Source organism: Apium graveolens, chromosome 10 (assembly GCF_009905375.1).
Source record: "Apium graveolens cultivar Ventura chromosome 10, ASM990537v1, whole genome shotgun sequence".
Classification (NCBI taxonomy): domain Eukaryota; kingdom Viridiplantae; phylum Streptophyta; class Magnoliopsida; order Apiales; family Apiaceae; genus Apium; species Apium graveolens.
Genome location: NC_133656.1, coordinates 198,067,539 through 198,090,493, shown reverse-complemented (window position 1 = coordinate 198,090,493; position 22,955 = coordinate 198,067,539). Strand labels below are relative to the sequence as shown.

At 36.5% G+C, this 22,955-nt stretch overlaps 1 protein-coding gene across 2 annotated transcripts; it reads right to left on the bottom strand.

Annotated features, from left to right (window-relative positions):
• Positions 1-3,310: 3,310 nt before the first annotated feature.
• Positions 3,311-8,836, bottom strand: LOC141689822 (E3 ubiquitin-protein ligase RHF2A). 2 transcript variants are annotated; one of them, XM_074494238.1, is made up of 9 exons: positions 8,680-8,836; positions 6,583-6,730; positions 6,450-6,496; positions 5,681-5,743; positions 5,481-5,589; positions 5,018-5,394; positions 4,769-4,873; positions 4,277-4,622; positions 3,311-3,650 (listed from the first exon to the last, which is right to left on the bottom strand). In XM_074494238.1, the coding sequence occupies exons 2-8, from the start codon at positions 6,712-6,714 to the stop codon at positions 4,310-4,312; spliced, it is 1,146 nt and encodes a 381-aa protein (XP_074350339.1). In that variant the 5' UTR covers positions 6,715-6,730; positions 8,680-8,836; the 3' UTR covers positions 3,311-3,650; positions 4,277-4,309. The 2 variants fall into 2 exon arrangements, with proteins under 2 accessions (XP_074350339.1, XP_074350340.1); XM_074494239.1 differs by having other exon boundaries at positions 3,311-3,634; positions 8,680-8,835.
• Positions 8,837-22,955: the final 14,119 nt, after the last annotated feature.

The window sequence follows — 22,955 nt, the reverse complement described above, 5'->3', positions numbered from 1 at the left end:
TTATATTGGTGTTTCAATACGTTCTTACATGACACAACGTGAACGAATGGTATAGATTAAAATGAATAATTACGGTAAGATTTTTGTATCAAATGCAACCATGAGGCGCCTTACATGTCCAGAGTTGTGTATTTGTTAATATTGAATAAGGGTTGGGGAATTATTAAGGTAAAAAAAACTAATCAAGAAGACTTAAATTCAAATAACAATTATAAATTAAAAGTATATGTGTTATTATGCAGTAGTTTAAACAATCACATACATTTCCGTGACAATAATCCATATAAATCACCCAGTAGACAATAAGGAATACATTACAAATGTTATTTTAGCTTAATGTCAAATTTCGGAAAATATATTCTTCACTGATGCCATCATTCCCCAAAAACTACTCATTATATAAACAAATAAATACAGCATCTATTATTCACCCGAAGACAATACGAATATATTGCACCAATACTCTAAATTGCACGAGTTATAAAGTTAGTTATATATATAATAGAGTCATTAGGAGTTAGTTGAGACAATTTATTCCATTAAATTCATTGAGTCGCCCATCGTATATGTATATATATATATATATATATGTTAGGTCATACAACACTGTAGAAGGGGGTTGAATACAGTGTTTTATACAATCAAATCAATTTCGAACAAGTAACAGTAAACAGATATATTCAATATAATAAACTCTGTTACAATGTAACTGTTTTCTCTCAATGATGAACAAATATCACTAAGAGCTGCTAGGTTACAATGTATGATCTTCTCGATAATAATAATACTTATAGTGTAAACCTATGTCTTTGTTTATATAGTACACAGTTACAAGATAACTTCTAATTGATATGGAATATAATTCTGTCTCCTAAAATATATCAATCAGATATCTTATACAAGTTTTCTTATCTTCTAACTCTTTCCATGCATATCTTGTTTTGTTTTAGTCTCGATCTTCTATCCTGTAAATCAGCTTCATTCCTTAACTGTAAGTCCTCCCGTACTTAAGTTCTGACATAACCTTAAGTTCTGATATGACCTTAAGTTCTGACTTCCAGTAAGTACTGATTTCAGTAAGTACTGATATTTCCTGTTTGTTAAGATCTGAAAACTAAACATGAAACATGTTAGACATGACATCTCAAATATATCTAAGAAAATATATATTAATAAATATCAAATTTAATATCATATATTAATTACAACTAACTCATTAATTATTATTAATTTTATATTTATTACTGTTTCATTATTGACTCCTAATAGTTTAGATTATTAATAACTTTACGACACATACTTATATCAAATTAATTATAGTGTAATTTATTATCACATATTTAATATTTAAATACATTTTACACATACATATATATATTAAAAAAATAAAAACTTATTTTTATCTAAAGTATAGTCGTTGTCGATGTGCAACTAGAACATAATTTTAAAGCCGTGTTTAAACAATATTTGTATTTTATAATTTGATGCATCGACATATCATTTGTTTCGAAACAAACAAGACCTACATTTTAAAATTTGCAATTAGCTAAGACAATGATTATCGTGAGTAATGCAAATCCAACCTAAAGAGTTAAGACAACTAACACAAATATACATTTTTTTCTTAATCAACATGATCTTAACCGCTATCATGGATACTGCAAATCGAATATAAGAAATGAAGGGCCCACAAGGATTGGTTCAGTTTTGTAAGAGGGGATAACTGTTCTATTGGTCACAAGTTCGAATCTCACGGGAGGAAAATTTATGATTATGCCTCCTGAGTCAGAGTATGTCGCTTAAATGCGTTTTACCTTGGTTCACGTGATTTGCAAGCTATTGCGTGACGTAAGATTTACCCAGTGCGCACCCGAAGGGTAGCGGCCGCATGTTACATATAATAAAAAAATTAAAAAAATGAAGGTAACTAATACAAATGAGCTCAATTTCTTCTTAATCGGTGAACATTACATTGTCAAATAGTGGCAACAATCGTAAAATTCAAAAATTCAAAATACCTTTCAGTACATTTTCCACGAACATCATTTATCAGTTGTTCGCTACAAAATTGAAATAAAGCTAATCTAACAATACGAAATTATATATATTTCACTAGTGTAACATGTACGTAGGTTATTAACACATGTGAGTTTAAAAAATATTTATGATTCGTACGGCTTATAAAGTACATAAAACGAAAAAACTTATACTCACAACATGACATATATTCCATTTAATAAACATATATTTTATTTAACAGGTATGTATACAAATTTTAAAAAGATGAGATTCGAGTATGTCCGTGTCTCACATGGACTACAGAGGTAGTTCATTTATAGTATGGGCAGGTTAGATAAAATTATTTGTATGAGTTTTCGTTGTAAATAGATATAAATTCAAATCAGAAAAATGGAAAATTAAGCATATTATATTCATGTCAATTTTCAGTGTTAACTTTATTCGTAAGATTTTATAGCATTGGTTGGCAGAGATATGAATTATGACAAATTTGAAGTATATTTGTTAAGGACTTACAGTTTATGATATGCACAAAAGCAATTATGATTGGGATTTTTTTTGCTCTTGATATAAGCACATTAAATCTATTTCCGGAAATTTCTCAAAAAAGTTTAGCTAATAAATAATTAGAGCTCTCCATTGGCAGAGCAGAGACACCCACCTTTCTTCTTGTTTGTGGTACATGTGCATAACATGTACAAAGTCCCGGTGAATAAAATACTCAAGCTCGTTAAACAATTATATTTTCAATAATTTTATTCTTTAACACACTCACACACCCTCTTAACACAAATTCCGAACACCCCCTCAAAAGAGCGAGGAAATTACGGTTACAAGAGATGTTGGATTATATATTTTCAAAATTACACCAGAGTAGGGTTGTATATTTTCTATAATGTATTGTCTACACTACACAATGAAGATGTGTAAAATGACATGTGAGAAGTTCGAAATTTAATTTCCTCATATATCAATCAAAAATTAAGATTTGCATAATATTATTGAACCTTAGTTCAACTAAGATTCAATAATATTAACTCAGGGTTCTCAAACTATAGAATTCACACTATGAAGTTGCATTTACTCTAAGCAATCTTAAATGACAATATAAATTTAATACACATGAAGCTAAAAAATGACCTCAGAGCAAATGACTACTAATTAGCATAATGTACCTTTAACCCAACAAGCACAAAGAAGTTCTGCAATATTATCAACTTTGAGAAACACGTTAATCTTACCAAAAAAACACCCAAGTAAATTATAACCTAAATTTTTAAGACCAGGATAATAATATATAAATTTTGTAATGGTTCATGTAAATTGTAAAGCCATGGCAAATCATCAACCAAAAGAAGTATGACAATCTCGCGATCAAACAACTGCCTTGTCCAGTTAAAGAAAGCTGGAGAGAAGTATATTAGTAAAATATACTTCCAAAGTTTAAACACAGAAAATTTACAGTAATACTGGTTTTAAAGTTTCCAACTTTCTCTAGAGCATTGCCTGTCAAATTTCTCTATTTATATTAAACATCAATTGCTGCTCCCTCGCTCCATTTGTAAATCATCACCGGCTTCACTAGAGGCAATAGCTCACTCAGGCACAGCATTTTCTGGAAAACATAATACCTGGAATCAGAATAAATTTTAGACAGAAAGATTTTAAAAATATAACTTACAGCTTTCAAATACTCGTAGATATCACAATAGGTACTTAAAAGTTCCACAGAACAAGTTCCAGTTTCTTCCTAAACTAGCTGTGCTAAGAAGCAAGGAAAACACCCTTTTACATAAATTATGCTAAATGCACTTGAGGTGGTCCAACAGTACTGCGCCATGGACCCGACCTACAGCTCACCAATGTGCAGCGATTCAAAAGTCTTGTGGACTGTTGCAGGTTAAATAAACTTTGAACATAATAGTAGTTATAAGTAATTACCCACAGACGTGCTACACCTGAACGTGATCTACCAGAAGATACAACAATTATAAACTACCTGTAGATGATAGAACAGTTATTAAAAGAGTAACTTTTATGGGTATCTAATAGTTGATTTCATCAACTTGGACTGTCTCAGTTAAGTGCTGTATATGCACTAGGAGCTTATTGAATATTATTATAATCCTCGGAAAGGAGCTTCTTAGCAGTCCTGGAAGTTTGAAATGGTATTTATGAATAATATTTTGCAATTTCTTCAAACTTTGATATACCAACTGACATAGACACTAGTTGATTGCAGTTAGAATGTACTTACCTAAATATATAGTTGATATGTTGCTACGAGTGCTCAATCTGAAGCAGAAGTTGCTGCACGTGAAGCTTGTACATTGCTCTCATTCAAAGAAGCGTTTTCGTCAGACCCGCCAAGTTGCTGGTTGCCATGCTCAGGAAGCGACCTACCCTCCAAAGCATTTGATACAGAAATACCAGGTGACTGAATGTTGTCGTTGGTTTCAAGATTCCCCATCATTCGTGATACAGTGCCAACGTCTACATTAACCTCTCTCCTAACTTCAGAACCTGTATCAGTTGCAGAACCGCTGCGGGAAAATAATTTCTCTTTCCAGCCTTTTGTACTTTTTGTAATAGACTCTTTATATCTGTGAGCAAGAAGTGTATTTGGAGTAGTACAAAGAAATGCGAAAAAGAAAAAAAGGAACCAAAGCTGCATTGCTAAAAGGCTACAAAACAGGACATAGCTAGAAACAGCTGTCTATATATGTAAAACATTAGGTATACATCGTACCTAGATGACATCGCATTAAATCGAGATTTAAGAGAATCTGAAAATGACTGAAATTCCGAAGGCCCTGCTCTGTCCTGACTATTTGGGGAGGAGCGACTAGGAGACCTATCGTACAATACATATATTATAAAAAAATAATTAAAAAAAGAAAAAGACCAGTGACATTTTAAGTAAATACAAATCCGAGAACATCTGACCAGTAAGCTTGCAAAAAAAAAGAAGAAAAGAAAGGTACACAATTATACAAACCTATAAGGTGACGTCCCATGCTGGTTTTCTGGAATAACTCTTGAACCAGATGCCTGAACAGATTGGACGGAACGTTGTGGGGTATTCGGGTGCACAGATTCATCACTGGTTCCTAATGGAAGATGAGTTGAACCATTCAATGTAATAGAAGGATCATTTTCACCTTCCCCTGTCTGAGTTGGAGAAGATGACGCAGTGGCAGAAGGTGCATTGGAATTAGTTGAGAACACAAGAAAGTGAGGACGGCCTTGAGCAGATGACCTGCTCCTCTGTCCTTCCCTCCTAGCAAAATGACGTGCTCTTCCCATGGCAGCAGCGGCAGCTAAGTGTTGAATTATACGATCTTCAAGTTCAGCATCAGTTGCACCAACTGGTAACTGTATTGTCAAAAGATGTAGGAAGACTATAAAATCACCGGAAGATGTTAATACAAATAACTGAGAGAGCATAAAAGCCTACTCACGTGCTGCAATTCAAAATCCCCCAAGGTTGGATGATGAAATATAGCAGTATTCCTAGATGGAGTTGCCCTAATACTCCTCTCCCGTTCTATCGCGTCAAGCAATTCCTGGCTACAAAATTGATATTCTTGTACAGTGTTTAGAACAACATAACCTATGACCAAAAAAGATAATAAATGACAGATCTAGAATGCAACATAACCTGTTAGGATCTTTAAGACTTATGGCTTGCCAACACATTGGGCACTGGGAACTTCTCTGACACCTAAAAAAACATGTAATATGTGAACAAATGCTCCGTTTCTCGAATCATTTTTTCAAATAAAGATATTTATATTGCGCTGTTCATCCGCCTAAAACAAAATAATACCATATAATTCAAAGAAAGAACAACTAATAAAAGATAAATAAGCAGATACAGGAAAGCTCTTTATATAAGCAAATGATCTATGCCATAGAGATGAAAGCATGCACAAACAAAACATCTGCATGCCAGCTAACAGAAGTCCCAACCCTATTCTAGAAGTGCACTTGTTATACACGAGCCCCGTTGTGCCAAATCGAATTTTATATCGTTTTGATCAGACTATATGAAAAACAGCAAGTCTTAAACCGAATGAAATATCACAACTGAATCAAAAGAACCTTTACCACATTCTAAACCAACCATTCCGAGTTTGAAATAGAAAATTTTAATTTTCTTAATGGCCATTAACCTAAGACAGTGCTGATAGCCTGTCTTAGAAAGCTTATGAAAGCAACTTCAAGCTCACAATAGATGATTAAACATATAAAATATTCCCTGAATATTTCCCTCTACAGTTGAAAGCAGTCAAACTTTCTGACATCTCATCACGACTTTAAATAGTTAATTACACAATTTATAATGCCAAAATCTACAATAAAAGGAGTAACTTGATGACTTAAACATACAGCAATTTCTTTTCTTGATTTAATTTAAATAAACTTACCACTCAAGAATGCACTGAAGATGAAACTCGTGCTTACATGCAGTAACCTGCATATGATACTTGATATATATCAGTTGCAACAAAAAACACAATATTACCTTAAACCAAAATAATTCTTATCCCAATAATGTACCGTTGAAGGTTCACTTTCACTAAATACTTCAAGGCATATGCTGCAAGCATCATCACAAGCATCTTGAATTCCGCCCTCCACAAAAGCTGCGGCAGATGTCAAATGATTCTCGGATTTCTTGTCCTCTTCCATTCTAGGAAATGAATATCTACGAAAGAAGACAAAAAACCAAGAAAAAAATTCAAGGAAATGCCATATTTGGAATAGTAAATGTCAATATGTAATTGAAAGCGAAAGTGAGCTTAGAACAGCAGATAGGATATGCCTGGATAACATATTCCGATATATCAGTCTCACTTAGAGGGTCAAATACAACTGTCAAAAAAATTCAATAGTAAGGTAAATATGGATAAACTAAATATCCCTATGCAGTCATCAGAGTCAAAACTTTTAGTACTAAAGAATACACACTACAGTAACCTAATGCCATACAATAATACTGATGCTAAAGGTACACTCCCCGGTAGGTATTTTATTAAAAGTTTTGGGGGCTCGATCAGTAGCTCTTCTTTCACTCCGAACCTATTGCATGTGTTTTCAAGTGATAAGTTTCGGATGCTCTAAGCACAGACCAAATTCGGGTCAGGAAGATTAACCGCAATCTGAGTGGTACTACCCACCGTACCCAACCACTATAGATGGTTCAAAACAATCTGATACTGAAAAACCATCAATATAGGTCCCAAACCTCCATAGCAAGCTCACTCTTGAATCTTGATATAGATCAAGACTTATTTTGTCATGCTCTGAAGCCTGAACAGCCCAAGCATATACTTGTAAACCCTAGGAAAAAAGCTTTAAGAAATACATTCTCAATACTTGAATCTGAATTTCCATTTCTTTTTAAAAACGGCACAGTGAAAATAGAACTCGAAGACAGATAATTTACACAAGGTAATATATATCAAGCATTAACATCCATCTATAGCCATTTGCTCCAAATTTTACACACGTCAGACCAGCAAAATAAGTGAGGACGCCAGCAACTTTAAAGAAGTTACATGTAAAACTAAAGCTCTGATTCAGGACAGTCCAAAAAAACAACTACAACATGGAAGTCACGAAAATTCAAATCCTTAGCTAAAAAAGGATTCTCACATGTAGACCACTAATTAAACCATCAGGACAAACTGTCAACTACCAATTCACATAAAGCTGGAAATCATGTAAAAGGCAGGCTTCCACAGTAACAACCTCAAATGCCTCATAAATATACATCAAACCCCTATGAAAAAATCACAATATCCCCAAAACAAACAGAAAACAAAAAAACGATTAAAACCCAAATTTCTACATCTAGCAAAAACGATACTTTATATCCCCAATCACATATACCACTAATAAAACCATAAAATACAATCTTTCCCATACCCAACAAAAAATATCAGCTCATAATCATATTATAATTCAATCAACTCAAATAACAATACTTTCTATCCCCCAATCACATATACTAATACCACAAATAAGCCCATAAAATTTAAATCTTTCGCATACCCAACAAAAAATCATCAGCTCACAATCAGCTTTTAATTCAATCAGCTCAATTAACAACACTTTCTATCCCCCAATTACATATACCACTTATAAGCCCATTAAAATTCAATATTTCACATACCCAACAAATAAATCATCAGCTTATAATCTTCTAATAATATAATGAGCTCAATTATAAGTACTTTCTATTAAGCCCATGTTAGTTCAATATTTCACATACCCAACAAAAAATCATCAGCTCATAATCATCTTACTATTCAATCAGCTCAATTAACAAAACCCATGTACAATCATTCACCAAAGTAAAAATCACAAACTGACCCAGATCCAAAAACTCATCAAGAATCGATAAAGTTGGCATCTTTACACAAACCATCAAAAAATAAACGTCAAACACCACCAAGAAAACTAATTACAAAACACCCAATTTCATAAAAATCAATAAAATAAAGAAACCCAATCAACACCCATCAAAGAATCAACAAATTGAAGAACACCCAACTGACAAAACTGATCAAGAACACTAAATTCAGTCCATACAAATCGATACACACAACATACACACACGTATAAGTAATAAAAATTAGAGCTTGAAATCACCTGCGTAAAATGAAACGATGAATTGAAAACCCTTAGAGAGAGAGGGCAATGATTGTGACGATAAAAGTGATGAGAGAGAAGACTGGTCGACTCTGACTATGTGAATATACACATACATATACGTACACACAAGTGTATGTATACTTTATTGTATATGTATATTTAATTTTGATTTTATCTCCTATTCTTTTTCTTTATTCAATTTAGCACAAATACTTGGTCTTGTAGTACTTGACGCGTGGCAAACGGTTGAGTGTCTTAAGTCTTGAGCATGCATTTTTTTTAGGCTTTCAATTTTGTCACTTCTTTGCTCACAATTTATATATTTATAATATAAATTTTTTGCATGCTCAAAAAAAAAAATTGAAAGCCTAATATTTCAATACCCTATTTTTACAGTTTGGGTTCGGTTCGTTTTGCCTGTTGCTCATCCATATATAAAAGTGAAGAGACCGGTTGAAAACTTGCTTCACGGTATAAGAGAGATAATTTGGTTCAACGGTTTGTTTCAACGATAATTCCCTAATTTTGATTATTACAAAAATAGATAAATAGTTTTATATATATAATAAACTACTAAATTATTAAACTACTACTAAATATAGTATATTTATCCTACTAAACTACGAATACAACTTATCTTATTATTAAAAGATATAAATAATAGTGTTATATATCTGCTAAACTACTAAATTGTTAAACTACTAGAAATAATCTATTTATTCTACTAAATTACGATCACATGCTATTCTATTATTTTTATTATAAATTTATAATCATTATTTATTTATATAAATATTTTAAAAATACAATATAACTTGATAAATAAAAATTTAAAATATTAATGAAAACCCTTGCATCGCACGAGATTTATGCTAGTATATATAAAACTAAAAACGGGAATGTGGCATTGATCCCACTTTCTAGTTTTCACCATATTTGTAAAGTATGATTATTGCTTTAAATTTTTCCTAACAGTCTTGTAAATTTGAAATTAGCCTTTGGCCCCATTTAAGTGGACCAACATGCATATATATATGTGTTTAAATTAGAATAGTTAGATATATATTTAATTATAATTAAAAAATAACAGTGTGTTGACGGAGGAATTTGGTAACAACAAAATTTGAGGTTCGTAGCCGGAAATAAGATCTGTGATGGCGGTTCTTCGTCGGAAACGTGAACAGTAGTCGGTGGATCCGATGAACAGTATTCGTCGGAAAAGATGAACAGTGTTTGGTGGTGGTGATTATTGGGGGCTGAGATTGCTTAGGGTTAGTGGTGGCTCCTTTGCGCTCTCGCTTCTGACCCCTTGCAATTTGCCTACGTATCCTTATTTATAGGGAATCAAGCGCACGTAGTTCTTGGGGAACAAGAAATCTAATGGGTTTAGATTTCTTATCCCGAGACCCAATGGGAAACCCACTGGAAACCGTCTTCTATTAGCTTTAGGAATGTCCGCCGATGAGGCCCAACCACAAAGGACCAAGGCTCGTCCGCGGCTTCGAGACTTCACGGATGAGGCATCTCCCTGGCCAAGGATAACCTTCCGCTACCAGCTGTTTCTCTAGTCCGTGGACGCAAGTATAGCCGTGGTTCACCCCAAATGTTGGACGCATCCTTGTCCCCCGATAAGGAGCCCCTACCAGATTGCAGGACAAGTGATCCCAAGCTTTTGGGTGCAAAGTGCAGGATACTCCAAAGTCTCCCAACGAGGACACCCGTTGACTACAGAGACAGAGCTCCCAAAGCACACACCAGATTTCACCCCACATCCCCAATGAGGACACCCATTGACTATAGGAGGAGGCCTTCAGTCCAGGCATACCCCTGGAGGTCTCTGACCACGGACACCGCCTTTCCTGTAAATATGCTACAGGAAGGAGTTCTTCAATAGAGTACCTGCATCAAATAGGTTAGTAATAATAATCTCCCTCTTCCGAGAATCATCCAAAGAACCCGTCCAAGTAACCATGTTGAAGTCCCATCCAAGCTATTTTTCTCACTTAGGGCGCGCCCTAATACCTTAGGGGATAGCTCTAAGAATCAGTTGAACTCCTTTTTTCATATATCAATAGGGTGTGCCTCCTTCACCAACGAGGGCGCGCCTTGATTATGTAAGGCGCCAGCATTACTCTTTTCGTATGCATAAGGGTGCGCCTCCCCATACCTGTAGGGCGCGCCTTCTTCCTTTGTAGTAAAATAGATGCCTTATCTTTTCCTTAATTTTAGGCACCGACATCCCAATTCTGACCAATTGACCCGGTTTTGACCCGAACAAAGTTTATACCAATTTTTGGGCATAACAACTACCCCCCAAATTCCATATGCCATTGAAAATGGGATTGGAATTTTCAACCCCCTAGCAAACTTGAAAAATTTGTATGAGCATCTACAAAATTGAGGGTATGCCCTTACGAACTTATTCATTCCTCTTTCTTCATCCTGCTCTATTTCTTTTTTGAACATGACAGGGCGCGCCCCAGATAAAAGCGCGCTTCATGAATCTAGACAACAGCTTCACACCACACAACGTAACATCTTTCACTCTCTACCGCTTCTCTTCTTAGTGACTTTAACCTTTGGTTTGTCTAGGGAGGTTTACCACTTATGCACCACATCTCTAAGCTTACATGAGCTAACTCGGCGTAAGAAACAAGAGAAATCGTACAAAAGAGTGCACCTCGCGTACCTTGGAAAAGAATAATCCATTTAACAATGGTTTGAGGGTTTCTTCCAAATTTTCCATCCTAATATTGGTTTCCTATAGGCGCGCCTTAAACAGAAAGGGTCATCATTAGAGGGCGCTCTCTAAGGGAAGGCATAACCAGAATAAAAGACCAGTTCTCTGATCTTCAAATAATAAATAATCTTTGATGAAAGGAGGACATGTTTTGTTGGTGAAAGTGATCATTTCATGAACAACACAATACCATTCCATGTTTGATTTCATTCTCCTTGTCAAATCATAACTCTAAATTGTTGATCTCATCTTTTCCACAAATAGTGTGATTCATTTTAACTCAAATTCAAAACCTTTACGATCTTCTATAATCATATACTTTTAGAGGGCGCGCCCTTTATAGTGGTGGCGTCTTCCTCAAATAAAATTATCTGTGAATAAGAGGGCGCGTCCTCTTTACGAGGAGCGTTTTGCTCAAAAAAGGTGTTCATCCTTGGAGGGCGTATCCTTTATATAAGGCGCGTCTACCTTGATAAAGGTAATCATCCTTGGAGGGAGCTTCCTCTGTAAGAGGCACATCTACCTCGATAAGGGTATTCATTTTTGGAGGGCGCGTCTTCTGAAAGAGACGCATCTACCTCGACAAGGGAAATCATCTTTGGAGGGCGCGTCCTCTGTCAGAGACGCATCTACCTTGACAAGGGAAATCATCTTGTCGAGGGCGCGTCCTCTGTCAGAGACGCATCCACCTCGACAAGGGAAATCATCCTTGGAGGCCGCGTCCTCTGTAAGAGGAGCATCTACCTCGACAAAGAAAATCATCTTGTCGAGGGCGCGTCCACTGTAACAGGAGCATCTACCTCGACAAGGGAAATCATTCTTGGAGGGCGCGTCCACTGTAACAAGAGCATCTACCTCGACAAGGAAAATCATCCTTGGAGGGCGCGTCCACTTTTACAGGAGCATCTACCTCGCTAAGGGAAATCATCCTGTCGAGGGCGCGTCCACTGTAACAGGAGCATCTACCTCGACAAGGGAAATCATCCTTGGAGGGCGCGTCCACTGTAACAGGAGCATCTACCTCGACAAGGGAAATCATCCTTGGAGGGCGCATCCACTGTAACAGGAGCATCTACCTCGATAAGGGAAATCATCCTTGGAGGGCACGTCCACTGTAACAGGAGCATCTACCTCGACATGGGAAATCATCCTTGGATGGCGCGTCCACTATAACAGGAGCATCTACCTCGACAAAGGAAATCATCTTGTCGAGGGCGCGTCCACTGTAACAGGAGCATCTACCTCGACAAGGGAAATCATCCTTGGAGGGCGCGTCCACTGTAACAGGAGCATCTACCTCGACAAGGGTCTTCTACAGAATCTTCATGTAATTAAACCAAATCAAAGATCAATATTCTTAGAAGGCTTCTATCTTCTACAAAGCTCAAGGGATGCCGAAACCATCTCATGTAGAAATATCTCTTGGGAATATCACGAAGTGTCATCCAATAAAGGGCATCTCACTCTCAATATTTCTCCGAGGGCGCGCCTTAAAGAAAGGGCGCGTCTTGAGAGACAAGAAATTAGTTCTAGTCGAGCCATTCTTCAAGTACTGACTATGACTCATCTGATCATCAAGACATCTTCATTGAAAACTTCCATTTTTCTTCTGAGGGTGCGCCCTGGGAGGGCAATTTTCCACTGAATGTTTCACATGCAGAGGGCGCGCCTTAATAGATTGTGATACTGTGCTTCACAAATCATGAGATTTTTCCCAGATAAGATTTCCTACCTGCAAAAAATACAATTAATATGGAACTTTAAATATTACCTGGAGGACGCGTCCTAGAGGGATGGATGTGTGCAATCAACGAACTCTCCTGAAATATGTTAGAAGTCTCCTGGGCCTCAGATGTCTTCATCAAGGGGAGTTCGAAGTGTTTGTGTGGGTCTCCTCCGTGCTAAATCTCTTTCACAATATTCTTCCTGCACAAGTCCTAGAAATAATTAACGGAAAACACAACAAAACTAGTCGAGTGTTACCTCATGGAAGCATCTTAACGGCGATGACTAGCTCATGGTAGTAATGCCTTCTTCTTCAAGTGTTCTCCTCCCGATCATCCTCAGATTTGCTCCTGGTTAAGTCCTCTAAACTGAATAGTGTTCTCAAATATTCTAAATCAAATAGGATTCTTCAGTCTTCTTGTTGGAATAGGATTCTCCAATCTCCTTAATGGAATAAGATTCTTCAATCTTCTAATTAGAATAGGATTCCCCAATTTTATATATCGAATAGGATTCTTCAATCTTCAAATTAGAATAGGATACTCCAATCTTCTAATTATAATAGGATACTCCAATCTTTAATACCAAATAGGTTTCTCCCAATCTTCTAAACCAAATAGGGTTCTCCCAATCTTCTAAACAAAATAGGGTTCTCCCAATCTTCTAAACCAAATAGAATTTTTTGGAAAAATTCGCAGCTACTATTTTTCTCTGTTTTCGGACTGCTCAACTTTTATTCTCGTAATCATATCATCTCCGAATTAAAGAGAATTCAACAAGTTTCGCGTAGACTGTAAGATCGTTCAAATCTGACTTACGGAACTCGAGATACGGCCCAAACAGTGTAAGCAAATCGCTTAATCCATCAAATCCGAATTTTCCATCCAACTTCGCTCCTTCGTGGCTATAGCTGCAAACTTCAACCTCCACGGATGGATATCATCATCCATGGATCTCCCTCGTGGTCGCGGATACTACACCCAAATCTCCTTTGACCCCCCTGCCGAAAACAGTTATTCACGGATCTCGAGTTATTCAAGGATCTCCTTCGTGGCCGTTGTATGCAACTCCTACGTGGCTATCCTTCAATTCTTGCGTCAAAGAACCTTCATCGTGACGAGACATCTCTTCCTCCTGAGATTTTGATCTTGATTACCCCCTCCTTCTAGCGCCAATTTGTTAGTGGAGGAATTTGGTAACAACAAAATTTGAGGTGTGTAAGCAAATCGCTTAATCCATCAAATCCGAATTTTCCATCCAACTTCGCTCCTTCGTGGCTATAGCTGCAAACTTCAACCTCCACAGCTGGATATCATCATTCATGGATCTCCCTCGTGGTCGCGGATACTACACCCAAATCTCCTTCGACCCCCTGCCGAAAACAGTTATTCACGGATCTCGAGTTATTCATGGATCTCCTTCGTGGCCGTTGTATGCAACTCCTCCGTGGCTATCCTTCAATTCTTGCATCAAAGAACCTTCATCGTGACGAGACATCTCTTCCTCCTGATATTTTGATCTTGATTACCCCCTCCTTCTAGCGCCAATTTGTTGGCGGAGGAATTTGGTAACAACAAAATTTGAGGTTCGTAGCCGGAAACAAGATCTGTGATGGCGGTTCTTTGTCGGAAACGTGAACAGTAGTCGGTGGATCCGATGAACAGTATTCGTCGGAAAAGATGAATAGTGTTTGGTGGTGGTGATTATTGGGGGTTGAGATTGCTTAGGGTTAGTGGTGGCTCCTTTGCGCTCTCGCTTCTGACCCCTTGCAATTTGCCCACGTATCCCTATTTATAGGAAATCAAGCCCACGTAGTTCTTGGGGAACAAGAAACCTAATGGGTTTAGATTTCTTATCCCGAGGCCCAATGGGAAACCCATCGGAAACCGTCTTCTACTAGCTTTAGGAATGTCCGCCGATGAGGCCCAACCACAAAGGCCCAAGGCTTGTCCGCGGCTTCGAGACTTCACGGATGAGGCATCTCCCTGGCCAAGGATAACCTTTCGCTACCAGTTGTTTCTCTAGTCCGTGGACGCAGGTATAGCCGTGGTTCACCCCAAATGTTGGATGCATCCTTGTCCCCCGATAAGGAGCCCCTACCAGATTGCAGGACAAGTGATCCCATGCTTTTGAGTGCAAAGTACAGGATACTCCAAAGTCTCCCAACGAGAACACCCGTTGACTACAGAGACAGAGCTCCCAAAGCACACACCAGATTTCACCCCACATCCCCAATGAGGACACCCATTGACTACAGAAGGAGGCCTTCAGTCCAGGCATACCCCTGGAGGTCTCTGACCACGGACACCGCCTTTCCTGTAGATATGCTACAGGAAGGAGTTCTTCAATAGAGTACCTGCATCAAATTGGTTAGTAATAATAATCTCCCTCTTCCGAGAATCATCCAAAGAACCCGTCCAAGTAACCATGTTGAAGTCCCATCCAAGCTATTTTTCTCACTTAGGGCGCGCCCTAATACCTTAGGGGATAGCTCTAAGAATCAGTTGAACTCCTTTTTTCATATATCAATAGGGCGTGCCTCCTTCACCAACGAGGGCACGCCTTGATTATGTAAGGCGCCAGCATTACTCTTTTCGTATGCATAAGGGCATGCCTCCCCATACCTGTAGGGCGCGCCTTCTTCCTTTGTAGTAAAATAGATGCCTTATCTTTTCCTTAATTTTAGGCACTGACATCCCAATTCTGACCAATTGACCCGGTTTTGACCCGAATAAAGTTTATACCAATTTTTGGGCATAACACAGTGCATTTTAGATATGTATTCTCTTTAAAGTTAGTCTACCTTAAAATGTTCTCAAATTAGATTAGTTATACAGGTTTTCAAAATGTGTGCCCAAAAACACACAATAAGCACTAACTCCCAAAAGTTTGGTGCATTTTAATTGGTCCTCTAATCATAAATATTGATAGACCCCCCTACATTTACAACAACTCCATCAATAAAAATACAGAAAACTCATAAAATTTAGTGCTTATTGTGTGCTCTTGGGCACACATTATAAAGACCGTTAGTTATATATATATATATACACACACACGTCCATGTCTTTAAACATAATCTTAGAGATGTCACGGTAGATATTAAAACATATTTAAATTAAAATAATTATGAATGTTTAAAATAAATAGGACATCAAAATTACAAATGTCAAATTTAACAATATTATTCGAAACGTCTAGAATATGCTTGACACGTTAGTGCGGCCTACAAAAAACGTTTATTGAAAGTTCTTAAAAATATTTTACCCATTTTCATACACTAGTGTATTATGTATTGTTAGTTAACAAAAGAGATAAGCTTTAAAATGAGGTGGGGAATATGGGAACCCGCCACGAACCGAAAAAATGAGGAATGGGGGCATTGAGGGATGACTAAGTATTCGCCCCACATATATATGGGGCGGGTATGGTATTTAATAGGTGTGTGTGTATTTCATATAAATTTACATTATATTATTGATAAATTTATAGATAATATTGTAGCATATTCATCCATTATATATGTTAGGTATGATGTGCAACAGGGGGTGATGTGTTTTCTTGATTTTTTTGATTTTACTGTCTTAAAAATCAGATTGTGTTTAGGCTTTGGACAAATAAGTTAATATAAAAGACACAAGTAATTTATCAAAACTCACTTGATTTATATTTAAATTAAATTTATTGTGCTACAAATCCTTGTTCTTGAATAATAAGAACTCAACTATTTCTCTTGAGAGAATACAAGATTTTTAGATCTGTTTTTTTGCATCTAAACAAATGATATGTGACATGTTTTATAGAACAACATGCACGGCTTACAAAGATTACACTAAAATGGATTAACACATATTCTAAAGTCTACTTGTCTATTTCTATTTTGAGTGCAGCATATCTGCATGTAATTTTTCAGGTCCCTCCTTTATCCAATTCATCTTGACCCTTGATCTTGCACTCTTCAAACTGCATCTGTAGACTTTCCAATTTATGATAGAATGGTTTGTGGACTGATAATTTTGGATCTTCAATTTGTCTGTATTCTGAATATTGAGGATGTTGTCGAGATCTACTTTATTGTATAGAGAAGTCACACATCGATATTGTAGAATGACTTATCGATATCTCCACTTCTATACAAGTATTATGATTTGTCAATATCTCCAGTTCTCTACAGGTAAATTGCTTGTCGATATCTTCAGTTCTCTAAATACAGTTTAGCTTATCGATATCTCCGGTTCTTTATATAGACTTTTGACTTATCGATATCTCCACTTCTCTACATATAATATTGACTTGTCGATATATTCAGTTCTCTACAAGTAGATTGACTTTTCGATATCTCTTTGGACTTTTCTACAAGCAGGGTGACATCTCTACAAGTAGAGTTACTTCTCTACAAGTCATTTTTGACTTCTCTATAGACATCTCTATACATCTTGGTCTATGACTTGTCGATATGTGACTTAGAACATTTTTCCAAAAATAATATTATTCAATTCCAAGCTTCTATACTTCTATCTGAGGCATGATCATGATTGCTCTTCTTCAAGAGTTTATTCATTAGCTTGATGGTTGTTCACAGAAAAATCTTCCATTCTATTCTCCTTAACATTTTTACAGACTCAAGAGGTACAATTACAAAATACAAAGAGTATCATACAATTGAATCTTAGGGTTGTCATAATGACTTAGTCTTTTTATGTACAAGAATATCTTGCACAATAATCTCCCCGAATTTGTGAGAAACTAACAGATTGACAAAGTACAAGTTTTATATATGAGATTCATCTTGAAGTTACATTGAAAATTGAATTTACTGAATCAGCTAAAGTTTTCATATCCTGGTTGCTCTCTAATCAGATCCTTGAGTTTGATAAGACACTAAAGTTCTTCAATTTTTTCAGTCCCTCTAAGAGCTTCCATCAGTTACAACCATTCATTTACTGAGTAACTATCAAGATAATTTATTATGTACCTTTATAATCTACGAGTCTTGATATTCAGAAATACACCATATGAAGAAACTATACTCAACCATTTGGCTTTTACTTCATTTGACCTCTTTTCAAATATCTCTATTACCTTAGCCTTTTATATATTATTTGCTTCCTTCTCAGCCTTCTCCCTTGCATGCATTTCATCTCTTTCTTTCAACCTTCCAGCCAGTTCAACCTTCCTCATCTTGGTAGAAGCATCCTTCCCAGTCATCAAACTAATTAATCTTTCAAGTTCTACAGTTGAGTAATTTGCAATCACTTCTTTGTTGAACAAGTTGAATGTGCCATCTTTAAAATAAATTTTCACCTCTCCTAGAGTCTGTACACAGAATTTGACTATTTCTTTAGTTAGTTGATTATTGTAGTCATCATCTGATATTTCTTCTGAGATTTGGTAGAAAATCATTTTGATTGTAACAGTTCTAAAGAGCACCCATTTCAGCTTCTCTTTTCTTTGTTTTTTCTCCCAGTAGACTTGAAATGAGTTTTGGTTGGCGGTTTGAATGATGGAGGTTTGATAAGTTTCTTCAAAGAGGTTTAGTTGGCTATGATAGTTATTTTTAATAGAGAGTTGGATATAGGCTTGTAGAGATATTTAGGCTTGGAGGTTTGGATATTTTGAGTTTGTGTTTGGCTAGGGATTTAGTTGAGGTTTGTAGAGTTTTAGATGCTTGGCTTATTGGTGTTTTCTTTGAATCTTTACCATTTCTTCCGCTCTTCTTCTTCTCTTCATCTTTGTCATCCTTTTTCTTCTCATCCTTTTTCTTAGATGCCTCTTTCTGACTGCCACTACCTTTGACTTTATTTATAAAGATGTCCAGTTCTAATGTTCTCCTTGATATGAGAAATGCTAGTGAGCCTTGCATACATCTGTCAACTCCAGAATCATTTATATTGATCACAACTCTCTTTTCCTTCAATATCTGTCTGGTGACTATTACCACTCTCAAAAAGTTTATATTGTTGCTTACAGCTTTCTTGCAGGAGAAATGATTAAAATTGAGTGAGACTCTTAGGCCTTCTAGGGAGTCACCAAACCCCTTGTCAAGGCAATGGCCTTCGGCTGCCATTATGAGTTTTTTTTCCATTCCAACATCTACATTTTGACTTGTGAGTTTTAGTTTGGACTCCATCTTCCCCTTAGGCTTGGTAGCAGGTATTTGAAAATCCCGGGGGATCTGTGTCCTAACAACTTACGGTGTTTCTTGAAGAGGTACTTTGAGTGCACCCATGATAGCTCCCAATGACACTCTTGTCTGCATCTGATAGTAATTTTGGGAGTCTATCAATGTTTTGATGTCACTCTGTTGGCTGTGAACCTTAGATGTGAGTTAAGTGACCTGAGAGAGAAGGGAGTCATTGGAGGTTGTAAGCTCAGCCACTTGGTTTTGGAGAGATTGAATTTGAGCAGATGAATAAGTGGATGAAGTTGGCATTGAACTTGTAGAAATTCCACCAAAATATTCCAGAACCACCCTTCTAACCTCATCCATCATCAATGCAGATGGTTCGTACCTGACCTTGTAAAGTTGATCCAGTTTAACTTTACTGTCATTATTTTAAGAAATTTGACTCTGGATAACTATATGAAGGGCCACAAAGAACTCCCTTAGTTTCTTTACACTAGCTTCCACAGATGTGAGATCTAGCTTGGCCACCTTATCTGTAAATTTGCTGAAATTATTTTTGATTTCCCTTTGACTGAGCAGAAGTTCATATATTTTAGCATTTACCATTTGCTTGACTTGTTCTTGATTTTTGTCCAGTATTTTCTCTAAGACTTTACCAATGAAGTTGAATGCCTTGAGTTGAGCTTTGTGATTTTTATGACAACATCATAAACCTCTTGAGGTGTAAGTTCTCTAGCATTGCTGCTAAGAATGATGATGTAATCTTCCCTGAATATTGAGAGAGCTTCCTCCATGTTAATAGAGAAAGATTTAGATAACCAAGCATCCACATTGCCATCTTTCTCAGCTACATCCACAATCTTTTCTTGTTGGTCTTCAACTTCCTCTCTGTAATTAAGAAAAATTCCTTGGTAGTCCTAGTTTGACATATCAGATGTGAGAAGTTGTTGATCTATATTTTCAAACCCTTCCATATGGTCTATAAATATTTCATCTACATTTTGTGGTTAAGACTGCGTGTCTTAAAGCCAAGTGGTAAGGAGATGTGTTTATTGGGTAGAAGTGGAAGGTTGTTCCGTGTTTGGATGTATGGTGGTTGAGGTGGATGGGGCACCTGTGACAGATTTCACAGTTTGACTCACAGTGGGAACTGTGATTATGACAGTGTGTTAAACACTTTGAGTGTGATCCTCCATTTGAATTGGAGGGAAGTTGACCAAGTTAATATCATGTACCATGACCTCAAACCCTTATTCTTCTTGCATAGAACTGACACTTAAATGTGTTACTGTACTTGCCTCCCCAGTAAGTGGATCATTGGTAATTAGACTCATAGCTGAAATTGCACCGGGGGGAGTTGTTTCTGTATGGGAAACCTCCAATGGAATTGGAGAGGATTTGAGTAGCTCCCTCTCAAGAGTACTACATTCAAACCTTGCAGTCCGTGAAGACTGTTATGCACCTGAAGGTGCATTAGTGACTATAACCACAAGATCTTCTTTAAAAACTGATGGAACCCCCGTGTTGTTGATGATGTCATCAAGGTTTACCTCATCATATACCCTCTCACCATTCAAATGTGGGTTCTGAGTGGTGATCACAATTTCATGAACTGCGTCACTTAATTTGGCGGATCTTGAGAGGTGGATTCAAGCTCTTTATTATATGAAGAAGAAATTTTAGAAATAAGATTTGATATTTCAGAAGTGAGTGTTGGCAACTCCCCTAAGTAAAAGAGGGAGTTTTAAATGATGTGCTATCACTCATGTGTATGCCATCTAAAATTCTTCTTTCACCCTCTTGAGAATGCTCAATGGGGGTACATAATCATTACAAGGTACATTTGGGAGAATGCTTTGTTCAATAGTGACACCTTATTGAGAAGGTGCCACTAGAGTATGCTTTTGTCCCATACTTACAACTGCGTCTTTTTGAGAAGATGCAGAGGTGGTCAAGTGAGTGGTCAACTCTATCTTTTTCTTCTTCTTCTTTGGTTTATTGATCAAGGGTGACACATCCTCATTTAGTTTCTCTCCACTCTCACTAATTACTATTAGGTTTGCCTATTTTCTCTTTTTCTTACTAACTCCACCCTTTTAAGAGGATGAAGCAGTTGGTTTGCTATCATATAGAGGTTTTGAAGAAGTGGTCTCAGCTGTGGTAGGCTCATGTGGATGTTCCTGCATTTATTCCGCTCTACAGGACCAGGAGCCATAGTTGTGCTAGATATTGCACTACTCCTCATGTCAGACATGGGTTAAGGGTAAGTTCTAAACTTCTCTAACATAAAGTTACTGACATTTAGGATTACCTTTACCTGATTATTTGTATTTAGTGATCCAAATAGAATTTGGACACTGATTTACAAATACCTATTTGACTAACATCTATTACTTGAACTAAATGTATGCCATTCACTTTATGATTTAAAGTAGACATAATAAATTTAGGATATAATATTTCTTTACCTCTATTTTCCAAAGGCATGGTTAGCCTTGTGCTCAGCTCTCCAAGGATCAGGCTCCCAACATCAAGGTGTTTTTCATATGCCATTGAATACACTAGCTTATGGACCACACTTAAAATGTTGTCATAACCTTTTTTTCCCGCATGTGAATGCCCTGATGATAGTGTCAAATACAAAGCTCCATTCTTTCCTCAGATACTTCTTATCGAGCATGGCCAAATTTACTTTATCACTGTAATTGATAAAGCTTATGAACTCAGAAAGTTCCTCTGAGCTGAGAGCTGCACCCATTCTTTCGATAGAGATGCCCAATGCCTTGTTGATGTTAGTTGCATGAAATTCCACAGCCACACCCTTGATTGTACAAGTGACCGTCATGATGACTATTTGATTATCATCTATATTGGTCTGAAGAACTGCACTGTTCCAGAATTCGTTGAGAATATTCAAGTATAGCACCGGGTTTTCTGTTAGGGCTCCTGCAAAGTAAGAATTAACCACAAATTTCAAAAGCACTTGAAATTGTCAGGTGCCCGTGTTGGGTCAACAAAGGCTAGATAGTTGGTTCCATCCTTGGGGATTGCTGCTCTTATAGTGTTGGTGTTTGATGCCATTAGATACTATTTTGAATTTGAGTGGGTAAGTGTTTTAGAGAGTGAAAGCTTGAAATATTTGAGAATGGTGAAAAATTGCAGTAATTGGATTAATTGAGATATCGAAAGCGTAAATAGGGGTTATGTCGAGATGTCTGAGTATTTATAGTGTATAGGTGTGACTTATCGATAAGAGAATAATGAATAGTTAAAAAGTTATGTAGAGAAGTCACATGGCTTATAAAGATCTCATGTCGAGATGTCATTTTCTTAACTCTTATCGAGAACTAGATAGTGATATATCGATATGTTATACAAATACCCAGTTTGTCTTTTTGTACTAATTTGTTCTAATTTATATTGAAAATTCAACATAAAACTAGAATTGATTTTATATCAAAAATATTTTACTGAAATAATTTATTGAATTCAATTATTCCAGTTCTGAGTTATCGAGAAGTATAAAATTTAAATTATAAAGAACTCCATATTGATAAGTATATCGAGACTTCTACATTTCTTGTCGAGAAGTCATGAAAAGACTTATCGAGATCTCTATCCAGAAGTCATTTAGAGACTTATCGACAAGTTATTTAGACTTGTCGAGAACTCAGTTCTCTA

What these genes read in the sequence shown, in the direction of transcription:
- LOC141689822 (XM_074494238.1), bottom strand. Translation starts at nt 6,714, where the DNA reads ATGGAAGAGGACAAGAAATCCGAGAATCATTTGACATCTGCCGCAGCT. An exon ending in AGTCTTAAAGATCCTAACAG is followed by an intron (nt 5,590 to 5,680) that starts GTTATGTTGCAT and finishes TCAATTTTGTAG; the next exon opens with CCAGGAATTGCTTGACGCGA. An exon ending in TTTAATGCGATGTCATCTAG is followed by an intron (nt 4,623 to 4,768) that starts GTACGATGTATA and finishes TCTTGCTCACAG; the next exon opens with ATATAAAGAGTCTATTACAA.